We start from the raw sequence: 12,209 nt of genomic DNA on the forward strand, positions 1-12,209 counted from the left end.
CAGGATGTCATCCAGAGGGACCTGAACAGGCTGCAGAAACAGACCTATGAGAACCTCATGAGGTTCAACAAGGCCAAGTGCAAGGACCTACACCTGGGTGGGGGCAGTCCCCAATTTCAGTACAGGATGGGGGATGATGTGATTGAGAGCAGCCCTGCAGAGAAGGACTTGGGAGTGCTGGTTGATGAGAAGCTCGACATGAGCTGGCAATGTGCACCTGCAGCCCAGAAGGCCAACTGTATCCTGGGCTGCGTCAAAAGAAGCGTGGCCAGCAGGGCGAGGGAGGGGATTCTGCCCCTCTAATCCTCTCTTATAAGGCCTCACCCAGAGCATTGTGTCCTGTTCTGGAATTCTCAACGTAGGAAGGATATGGAACTGTTGGAATGGGTCCAGAGGAGGGCTACAAAGATGATCAGAGGGCCGGAGCACTTTCCATACGAGGACAGGCTGAGACAGTTGGGCTTGTTCAGTCTGGAGAAGAGAAGGCTCCAAGGAGATCTTATAGCTACCTTCCAGTACTTGAAAGGGGCTACAAGAAAGCTGGAGAGGGACAAATCACAAAGGCTTGTGGTGATGGGACAAGGGGGAATGGGTATAAATGGGAGAGGGGCAGATTTAGGCCTGATATAAGGAAGAATTTCTTCACCATGAGGGTGGTGAGGCACTGACACAGGTTCCCCAGTGAAGTTGTGGCTGCCCCATCCCTGGAGGTGTTCAAGGCCAGGTTGGATGGGGCCTTGGGTAACATGATCTAGTGGAGGTGTCACTGCTCATGGCAGGGGGGTTGGAACTAGATGATCTTTAAGGGCACTTCCAACCCTAACTACTCTGTGATTCTGTGATTCGATGATTCTAACACAATGGCTCATTAGCTTCATCCAAGGAGATTCCCCACTGAATGCTTATTTTTAAGAAGCTGCGTGGTATTTGGGAAAACAAGCCACTGCTGCACATGCAATGTGTGTTTCTAGCCCGCTTCAAACACGTTTCCTACACCAGTAATGCAACTGATATTTTTCAGCTTGGGACGAGCAACAGCAGACACTGCTTTCCCAGCTCCCTCAATTTTATATTTTCCTGATTAGCAGAAGCTTCCATATGCTCACCCCTCGTCTGCTACAAAAATGACATTATGTATGGCGCTGCCTTCACAAATATGCAATGCTTGCAGGATTTTTCTGAGGTCATGAAGTCACAAAAGGACAGGAGTGGTGCCAAGGTCCTGGATTTCTCCTCCTCTTATGCAGGAATAGTGCAGGATCAAGACCTGGATGTTTGGCTGCCACCAGATACAGCGAGTGACCTGGTATGGCCACATGGGGACATGGGCTAACACAGAGTCAGGTGGTCATGCAGAAAGCACCAGGTTGGCATGAGGATTTGGGAGGTCAGAGGAGGTTTGGGGTTGAAAGCACCCCTGGAAGTCATCTCATCCAACTTCCAGCCATGGACCAAGACAGCTTCTAAGCTAGATGATACCACTCCAGGCTTCATTCTGAGGGATTCCAAAACCCTCCAAAGAGGGAGAAACTCTCCAAAAAAGGCAGCAGCTCAGAGTTCCCCCAGCTTACAACAGTATTGTTTTGCGAACTTGGTTCGTTGAGAAACACAGCATTACCATCACAGTATCCACCAGTTACGCTGATAGGATAGCAATGTGTGAAACTGCCTAAGAGTCCTGATACCAAAGGGAAAGTAATCCCCTTGCTAATAGGTAGCCTTGAATTATGGCTACAATAACAAGGCAACAGTGTGAGAAACTGACAGATGTCATAGAAAATAAGAAGGGACACAGGTCCTTAATGGATCTCTGAGTAAACACAAGTTGCCAAGTCATTATCAAAGCAATGAAATAAAAAAGCACATTTAAAAAAAAAGTCAGCAGGTCAGCAAAACTGGAGCCAGTGTAGTAGGAGTGAACAGGGACGTTTATATGTTGTGTCCTTGGAAGGAGATAAGAGTGATAAATCGGGAGAACTTGAGAAAGGAGCAAAGGATGTTATGTAAAGTAAACAATATAATCAGGACTGAGTAGGCATACCTATTTATCAGTGGTATGCCTGATCACCATCCTTTGGACCAGAACAACAAACCTGCTGTTTTCACAGTGTTCATTCCTGGTTTATTTCCACAGCCAGGAGGGCCTAGAGATGTTTTCACTTGATGTTGATGAAGGAATACTAGAAGTCACCTTCTTAGCATTGCCAGGGGAATACCTGCAGGTTGCCACCTAACAACATAACTTCTTCCTAACTTCTTCACATAGCCAAATGTTCATTTCATGCATGGGAAATTCTGCTCAGTACAGCAGAATATCTGAGAAAAATGCTTCATATTTAATTAAAAAAAAAAAGTCTGTATGGGAAACCAGGGTATTTCCATGTTAACACCTATGACCACCAACCATCGTATCAAAATGGAGCCTGAAACTACTCAGATAAAGTCAGGATAAAGTAGTATAGATTAATGGACAAGCAATATCATTACTAAGTCATAATGTAGAATAATGAAGCAAATACAAAGCAAAATAAATTCAAGCAATTTTTTAATGACTAATCATCCTTTAGTCCAACTTTGACTTCATAATCTTGTGCAAATCTTATTAAAAATAATTAAGAAGTATAAATTAAAATGTTCCTATTTTTGTTTGTGACAATTTTCAAAACTAGATAGTTTTCCATTGGCTGTTTGCTTCTCTCAGATGAAATTGAACACTGATCTTGAAGCCTAGTGATGCTTTATGCTTTTGTCAAATAAACATATTGATCCAATCAATCATATCCTTTCTAGCTTCTTCAATATAAGGTTTGTCCTCAGGTTTCATATCTTCTGGCTTCAATTGTGCAAATCCATGAACTTGTCCAGGATAAACTTTAATTTTATATGCAACTTTACAGTACTGTTTCAACTTCTCCTCCAACAAGGTGATCTATAAAAGAAAGCAAGTTTCCATTGCGTTGTGGGTTTTCTTTCTGAGTTTGCCAAACTTGCTGCTTCTTGTCTTGCTATATTTTAGTTTACTGTATAATGAAAAGGTACCACTCCTACACAATCATTTGATAAGGACACACATGCTTACACACACAGTACTAATCATATGATTATCTACCTGTATACATGTGTAGACACATTTTTGTGTTCATTTCCATTAAAAAGCCAGAAAATAGGAGAATGAACACTTATTTTGCCCCTGCAAGCTTAATTTGACCCACTACGCAGATTCAAAGCAGCTCTGTAATGTATTTCATGTTCACTTTCTTCCCCCCACAGATTCCTTAATTGCTCAGTGCAGAAAAAAATATATTTGAAGATTTTTTATATTTTTTTTTCACGTGCAGGAATTTTCTTACACAATCTGCACAATTAGCCTTGAGAGAAAGCTTCTGGGGGAAAAAAAAAAAGTACTGTTTCAAAGTGTAACGTATGATGAAGAAAAATGTATTTATGAAAATTGGGTCCCTGGGAAAAAGACAGTTTCACCATAAAAAGGGGGACAGGGAGCAAAGGTGTTGTTTTCCTGTGCAGAAAAGACATACTTCAAGTACAAATCAACATGCTGAATAACACTATTAGAAGTAAGTACTGTTTGATTTCTGCATTTCCAGAACACACTGCCAGTTCCCCAGACTCTACTCCTACACAACAAACTATGCTAGAAATATTATGTTGTCTTCGTCACTGAAGAGAAATAATTATGCACAGAAGAGGGCACCAGTTTCCTACCCATACATTTATCCAGCCACTCAGATACACTTCCAACAGGGATTATATCAGAATATAGAGAGCAACCAAGAGTCAAAACAGAGTCCACAAGTTGTCCTTATCTTAGTTTAAATTCATGCCCACTCTTCTGGTTTGTCTTCTTTTACCAAATTCAATTAGTCATTGGAACACATCATCAGGCGTTCAGCTACTAAGCTGAAATTACTTTTTTTCCATTCAGTGTCCAAATTCAGTTGTTTAACTACCTATTCTCTCATCCATATCAGTAGTATCCAAGCCTTTGAGATGTTTTCCTCATACTAGTTGGATCTCCCTGCCAATTTCACACTTTGCTTGTCCAGCCACTCAGAGACCAATGACTGGTCTTTCCTGCATTTCTCGCCTCAAATAAAAAGAAGCTTTGGATAACCTAAGCAAGATATGAGGGAAAGTGGAATAGAAACAAAACAATCCAACCTATCAGATTTTTCGTATCTGAAAATGGTTTCTAACAAGCTAGAATTTCTGTGTGGGATAAAAGAACTAGAGGAAAATAAAGAGCATTTCCAGTACAACAGCTTACCTGATCATAAGCAATAGTGTGGTCTTTCTCACCAAAAATGAAAAATGTGGGATTCAGTAAATTATATCTTTCTTCCGAGTCCCTAATTATTCCTATAATGTTTTTGAGAAACAGTCTGTTAGTGAGGTTAATGTTCTTGCAAGGTAAGCGGCACATTAAAAGACAAAATTATTATTTAGGTTTACTTGTCATGCACAATTTTTAGATCAGGACAGTTTCTATTGAGATGGAGAAAAAATCATTTGGAAAATATATTTCCCAGCTCTTCAAGCACTAAAAAAAAAATTAGAAAAACTACTGTGCAAAAGGAAATAATTCTTTTCTGGTTTATAGCATTCCTAAATTTTTATACCAATATAGGATATTGCTGAAATAATGATAATTAAAATCAGCAACTCATCTTTGAGTTCAGTATTCGCAGAAATTGTTACAAAACAATAACTAGACTTAGAAATTAAGCATAGTCATGTGAGACCATATAAGTTTACATGTGTTCTACACTACCATAGAGGGACACCCCAGTGGTTAAGTGAGGATTTTTCAGCATCAAGTGATGTACTGCCATTCCACCCCAGGAAAACCCAACGATACCAATCTTCTTTGCACCGCATTGTTCCTTTAGATACTTCAAGACAACATCAGCTTCCCTAAGATATATAAACAAAAGTAAACTAAGAAATCTTTTGTAGAATCAAGACTTCACAATTTAAGAAGTAAATTAAAAGAGATACAAGACTTTTTCTGCATCTGTACCCCCAATCATTTAAAACCAAGAATATTTAAATACATTTCAGCCCAAAGCAGTGGCTTCTGTATTTAAATGGGAGTTAACATCTTAGATCTTAGTTGAGGGAAGTACAAGTGTAGGTACTTAACTACTTACCTGAACTATGACCTGCTCCTTTGTTTTCAAAAGAAGCAAATTTTTAATTGAATCACTTTGTCTAGGACAGGACAACTAAAGACAAGACATATCTGCAAGTAGAACAACATCTTGCATTATGGATTGTAGAAATAGATAAGCTTCACTGTGCTCTCTCTACAGAGTCCACCTATTTAGATAACACTTTTCTTGAGTATATAATTCCTGTTGCATGATTTAATATTAAAATATCCTACCAAGCCCGCATGCAATAATACTACATTTTTAAATGCTAACTGCTTAGGTCTCAATATTTTTATCTTTTTTATTATCTACAGAATTAAATGAATCTTCAATGCAGACTGCATACGCTAATAACTATATTTTCAAATATTATGCACAGTAGTGTGGTGATCATAGGTTTGGTTAGGCTCACAAAAAAGCAGTAAGAGCAGAAGATTGTGTCCTAGGCTTGTAGCGTGTGCTCCGTGAATGGATTTGGTTTGTTTGGAAGCGTACTAAGTCATGGGTGCATTGCACTTTTTGTGCTCTGGAAGAGCAACTGATCTGACCTTGAAGGCAGCTACAGATGGACTCTGAAAAGACAGCACAGGCATGTCCTTGAGGTCTTAAATAATTCTACTATTTGGAGTAGGATTTTTTACAGGTGTTAGTCATTTGTCTTTTTGAAAAAGACAACTTCTGCAGCTATATGGTCAAAAGCTTTGCTGGGAGTTGTTGAAGTTAGGCTGCATGACTGCTGGTACCTCTTGAAAGGGTCAGAAGAATATATGCAGCTTACAAGATGGTAGATGAATAATAGGATGTCACTGCCTCAGTATCTTCTTCTGAAGATTTAGGCTGCGGTGATAGATGCTGAACAAACAGTAATTTGTCCCATAAATCAGGGAAGCATTGTTACAGGTACCGCTAGGCTCTACAGAGAGAGCCCTCTATTTCATAGTGAGGAAAACAGTATAGTCAATCAGATGTATCTTAGGTTTTGTGCAGTCTTGCAAATTTTGATCTAGTGCTGCTCAGGAGAATGTTGTCTGCAGCTATCATTATCTACAAGGCAGAAAGAAAAATGGGCAATTGACAACTGGAAGATAACATGAGCAACTGTGGAAGAGTTTTCCTCTGTATCTTGAGGAGCTGGAGACAGAATAGCACTTCTGGGTGAGAGTGCTGGGTGTTTCATAGCTTGTGAAACACTGTGTATGAACCTGTGTGGCCACTGTTAGAAAAGGGCCCAGGCAAACAAGATGGGGACAAGAAGCAGAGTGTTGGACGGAGCAGGTAATCCATTCCAAATCTCAGCCAACACAGTGCCAGAAACACAGGAAAATTGCCCAGAATGAGCAATTGCGTGCATGCAGTCAGCTTCCCCTGCTGTGATGTGCCATTTTTAACATTTTGTAAAAATTCCCTTCATTTGATGGATTCCTTTTAAAGTTTGAATACAAACACGCATCTTACTTGTCTACTTTCACAGGATCGTGATTTTTCATCCAGTCAGCAAAGTCAGCCCAGTGATCAGTAGATTTCCAGGGGTCTGTCCCCTTGAAGAAGTCTGGGCAGATGGATCTGTGCAAGACATGGAAACAAGTTAACTTTCATGTCCAAATGAGGAGAATCTGTGGATGTCTAAATGTCTCCTAAAGTCTTTTCTACTCCAGAGCACACATCTATTTGGTTATTCATGCTCTACTGACAATCAGCAGAACTAAAAGTATTTATCTTTCCATGGAAAAAAAAACCAAAACCCACAAACTCTCATTATTTCTTTAGACATACTTAATACAAAAGTAAAGGGATGAAACAACCATTCTGATTCTATATAAACACTTACATGTCTCTTTGCTAGTAAAAGTCAAGCAGTTGTTCAAAAGGTTTGGTTCTGAATGGCTTATACAACCAGTGTTTATATTTTAATCATCCACATTGCCACATAAGCACAAACACTGGCACTTTGTGGCCTCATGGGAAGATTTTGTCCATCTGTATTTTTATTCACACAGACTAAAATTGTGTGATTGCCCTATGTGTATGGCAAACATCATATGCCATGCTTAGCTTTGGGCCCAGTCATTTATAAGTGCATTTGAAAGGCAGATAGGAAAGACAGTTGCTTACATGTATCCATGACCCGCAATCAAATCGACTATGTATCTAATGTCTGGGAATTGCCATCCAAATACATCATGAACCACAATCACAGCTTTGTCTGTAAAAAAAGATGGTCTACAAACATATGCCTTGATGTGCTCGATTTGTACTTCATGTCCAAGGCACCCATATTGAGATCTTTCTCCAGTATCATATAGGAAAGGTTCAGCCATCTGGAAACCTAAAAGAAGGAAAAAAAAAAAGAGCAATAAAATCAAAATAAAAGGGCAGATAAAAGTAAAAATGATCTGCAGAAAGTAGTTCAATAACTTCTGTATATAACTTTGACATCCTGGTCTGAAATAAGAAAGTAGAAAAAAAACAAAAGCAATGTTCCAGTCCAGAGCACTCTTAGTCTATTACATGCTATTAAGCTGAGAATGAAGAGAAATAATAAAAGCAAAATTTCAAAACTGCAAAGAACCTGCACACACTCTCATGCTGTATTTGCTTCGCTCCTACACCACTCTGTTAGCACTGGTGTGAAGCCACACAACTTCAGATACCACTCTGTCCAGGCATGGGGCTATCACGCATGCCCTAATGGGCAATCCCATGGTGGTTTCTCTGAATTATGTGATGGGTAAGGACCACAACACTTGACTGCTACAGAAAAGTACAGTGTTCAGTGCTTCTTTCAGTGCCTCCTAACTAGTGTGTGGTCTTGGTAGCAGCATCACCGCTGTTCTGGGAGACATCTCAGGCACAGTTGGTGCAGGACCACAGGAAGGATGTGTAAATTAGATTCCCATGCCTTGGACCCATATGCCCTTGAAAGCATATGATGTGATATCTCTGCTGTTTTCCTGGTTCCAGCGATAACATTTTAAACTCCAAAGTCAATTTATGTCAATGTTCCAATGGAACAAACAAGGAAAAGAATGGGAAGTCATATGCCCTTGAAAGCATATGGTCCTTACCCATCACATAATTCAGAGCAAGCAAAGAAGCAGATATGCAAATCTCATTCAAATGTGTGAGAGTATTTGGCTTTGTCCCTTTTCCAAAAAGAGCAATTACAGACAATGAGCCAGTAGCTGTGCTAGAGAGATTAAAGTCAAAAGTTGTTCTGACTCTCTGTGTCAGGAGCTTGGAATGGATTCTATGTGAAAAGTAGAATGTGATCCTGTAATTAAAACTAGTGTTATAATGCAGCCATACAATGAATCCAATTAGGTCTGCAGGTGCAGTGTTAATAGCAGCATTTTCTAGCCATGTAGCGACTTTGAAGTTGTCCTTGGTGATGCAGCACAAACCCCCATTATGACTGCCTCTGCTTCATCAATTTTACACCAGCCTAGTATTTCTTTTTGTGTTGCAACAAGTACTTCAGAAAACTCTCTAGTCCTTATGGAAGTGAAGCAAATTCTGGTAAAAACATATGCCTTCCTCAGTTCTCCATTAATCAGAGCAGCAGAGAGCTAGCTTGAGTAACGCGAAATTTTGCCTAGGTAATATGGATACATTTGGAATCACAGTGCACATTGATTGAAGAACAGAGAGTCAGTGCTGCAGAAACTCACCACTTCCTTGTGCCTTACACAACACTTCCCAGCATATAAGATTAACACAGGCGCAGTAACAGCGTCCAAATTTTATATGCATTTAGACTGACTTATACCCAAGATAATCAGCTTTCCCAATGTATAGTGCAGGGACGCTGTTCTTCTCCATCCTCTCCCAACCCTGGGGCTGCTGTCAACGGATTTGGCAGGGTCAGCACTGAGTTTGAGCAAATATGTTTGCTTACAACTGTAACCTCTGGCTAATAGTGCAGAGAAACGAAGTGGGAGAATGCGGCTTCACTGCTAGGATCAAGCTGCTTCAGAAAAAGCCATGACGTGGATGATTTCACATCATGAGTAATTCCCTGTGCTGATAACAGAGAGCCAATTACTGTTGTTAATTGTTCTCCCACCTTTCTAAACATTTGAATGACATGGTTGGTTCTAGGAAGCATGAAGCAGCCTGATCTTCAGGACTGAAACCTCCACTGATTTGGTATTGCATGAAAGTGGAAGTTGTAACTTGCATGGGACATTATCTTCTAGTTTGAGCCCCCTAAAATAGGCCTGAACACGCTTGAGAGATGTCTGTTTATGCAGAAGTGCTTCCACCTCTAAGATGAATGAGCTTGCTGAAGTGCAAGAGATTGCCTGGAGAATTCACGGGCACTCCCAAAAGACAACTGACATCACTGGCTTCTGAGACAGCAGCCACAATCTTACCCCACTAAGTTCTTCTGTTCAGAAGGGCACGACCTACGGTGTCCCCCTCAAAGAAGTAGTGTTCAGGAGGCATTAAGCTTTGCAATGGTTGTGCAACAGCCTGCTGCTTATCTCTTGGTTGCATCCCAGAAATAATTTCTTTGGCCTGTCATGATTGATGCTTGGCCAGCTGGCTGTCCTCCAGGCATCAGGCTGTGGAGAACATTAGTAAATAGTCAGCCACACCTGCACTGCTTGGAAGTCTTTGACAGGATCCTGTTCAGTCAGGAGCTTTGTTTGTTCCCTCCTGCTTTCTTCCACACACACAGTGTGGCGAAGCAATAAGACAGGATATTTCCTACCTGTCCTGTCTCACCTCATTCTCTCTTCCCACTCATTTCAGCCATTATGCTTTTCCTTTTTCTGCTTTCCCTGTGGCATAGTTCCAAGCAGGCAGTATCTCACCTTTACACCCCACTCCTCATTGCTGAGCTCCAGCACAGAGGAGATGGAGGGCTCGGCACAAAAGTAGGAACAGGAGAAAAGCTGATTAGGCTAACAGGGAAAAAAAGAGTTATATTCACAAGTCTGCTCTCATCCTTCTGCTCGTTAACAGAAGGGTTTCTTATAGCTTCTCCTTCTCACTATTGGTTCTGCTCTTCATTGAGTGTCTTGATACTATTTCAGCTTTTGTGCAACTAACGTGAAAACTGAGTAGAGTTATTTACTATTGTAATAAGGCAAAGGTGGGCTTCTTTGGCTGATAGGGCAGGCACAAACTATGTATTTTTAGGGAGCAGTAAATCACGAGGTTAAATCCTGCTGAGTCTTAGTTTTCAATGGCAAAAACAAACCCCTATTTTGGAAGGTGGGGCTAAAAGTTTTTTAAAAAACCAATCAGGTAAAACAGGGGCAAAGTTAGTCCTAAGGATAAACCAGACTTCTCAGAAAGTGAGTATAAGCACGTGATCTCAAGGTGCTGTGGTGTTTGGCAGGACCTTGAACTAGTGATGCCAAGATGTGACATCTCTGCTGTTTTCCTGGCTCCAGTGATAACATTTTAAACTCCTGCAGTAATTTATGTCAGTGCTACAATGGACCAAACAAGGAAAAAATGGGAATTCATTATTATAAGGGCAAAAGAAATTATTATGGTCCTTTAATGGGATCTTGCTGCTGATGGACATAAAATGGTTTTCAATGTCCTCAGAACTATCGTTGTGCCACAGCTGGCAGCAAGAACTTGAAATGAAGTCCAGTCTTTCCCAAAGTCAACAACCTTTATCTTCACCTTATGCACTCCTAATTCTTGCCTCTGTGCTTTTTTTTACTGAAACCAAAATAAAAGTCACTCCTTAAAGGAGGGTTTTTTTTGTTGAATGTTTCAAGCCTTTTCAAATAACTTTATCTAATTGCCTAACAATTTCAAATTTCTTCCATTCAACACAGTTAAAAGTAGTTAGCCCATCTCTACAGCCAACTCAGTCTTTGTGGACCAGTTTGCCATCACGTACCTGGAGTACAGGATCCTGATTTAGCCCAGCTCGCTGCTTCTCCTCAGAGATACCAGCTAGATTTCCCTAAAGAGAAGAAGAAGAAAAACTAATTCTGCTGACAGTTTTGCTCCTCCTGCCGTCCATCCAGCTTCCAGGTGCTCTTCAACTCTTCTGCAGTCTTTGGTATTGGGAGGTGAGGAGGAGAGGCTTAGCGCAGGAATTATCCTAACTGGAAGGGGTGGGGACAGATCATGCAGAGAGGCAGGGATCAGCAGGCTCCACATCAGTTGCCATTTACTCCACCTCTTATTTATTTATTATTTAAGGAGTTTAGAGGGCAAGATGTACACAAACACTAAACTGTACTTATTTATTTTTCTTCTCTCTAACTATGTGTAATTCCTAACAAAGCAGTAGGGAGAAGTTAAAATGAGGAGTGCTGAGTCAGCACATTTCGGTTTTCTGGGAAAAGCTCCCTTCCAGACCTACAAAGCAAATGATGTGTGATGCAGTCATTTGAGACCCCGCAGAATCTTTGGATCTGAGCATTTATAGCTGAGACATTTAGCATCAGTGGTGCATTTGCTGGTGCATTGTTAAATTCAGACATGCATTTTGTTACAGTAGAATCATGCACTTTAGTTGTCCATAATAAATGTCTTCAATGGAATTTGTACTAAATTAAGATCAACCTGTCCTGGTAAACTTGCAGCATAAAAAAAAATTATGTAAGTTTCCCTAGCACATGGATTAAACATATTACAGCCACACCCACAAATATCCCCAACAAGTCTAAAAGTGTTCCGTGTTATTTTTTATTAGACTTGCTTTCAACAACTTAGAAACATCTGAGTCTGAGCTGGTTGTTATTGATGATGACTCGCTGAAATTTTCCACTCCTATTTCCATAACAGCTTTGTACGCAAGGAACGTTTTAGCTTAACCCTCAGCCTGATGTCTACTATAGCTTTAATTTTCTCTCTGTGTGCATGTGGTTTGTGTGTGTGCATGCATGTTGGGTGGGGAGAAATGAGAGAAGCAAAAGAGCTCAAAAAAAATGACAATGTCATTTCAAGTCAAAATTCAATAAAGAAATTTTTATCACAGAATCACAGAATCACAGAATAACCAGGTTGGAAGAGACCCACTGGATCATCGAGTCCAACCGTTCCCATCAAACACTATCCTAA

General features: G+C 40.4%; 1 protein-coding gene across 1 annotated transcript; it reads right to left on the minus strand.

Annotated features, from left to right (window-relative positions):
• Positions 1–2,528: 2,528 nt before the first annotated feature.
• LOC138718836 (carboxymethylenebutenolidase homolog) lies at positions 2,529–11,245 on the minus strand. The gene is made up of 6 exons (XM_069853484.1): positions 11,038–11,245; positions 7,284–7,497; positions 6,627–6,734; positions 4,790–4,932; positions 4,286–4,377; positions 2,529–2,929 (listed from the first exon to the last, which is right to left on the minus strand). The coding sequence occupies exons 2-6, from the start codon at positions 7,487–7,489 to the stop codon at positions 2,750–2,752; spliced, it is 729 nt and encodes a 242-aa protein (XP_069709585.1). The 5' UTR covers positions 7,490–7,497; positions 11,038–11,245; the 3' UTR covers positions 2,529–2,749.
• Positions 11,246–12,209: the final 964 nt, after the last annotated feature.

This window comes from Phaenicophaeus curvirostris, chromosome 3 (assembly GCF_032191515.1).
Source record: "Phaenicophaeus curvirostris isolate KB17595 chromosome 3, BPBGC_Pcur_1.0, whole genome shotgun sequence".
Taxonomy (NCBI): Eukaryota; Metazoa; Chordata; class Aves; order Cuculiformes; family Cuculidae; genus Phaenicophaeus; species Phaenicophaeus curvirostris.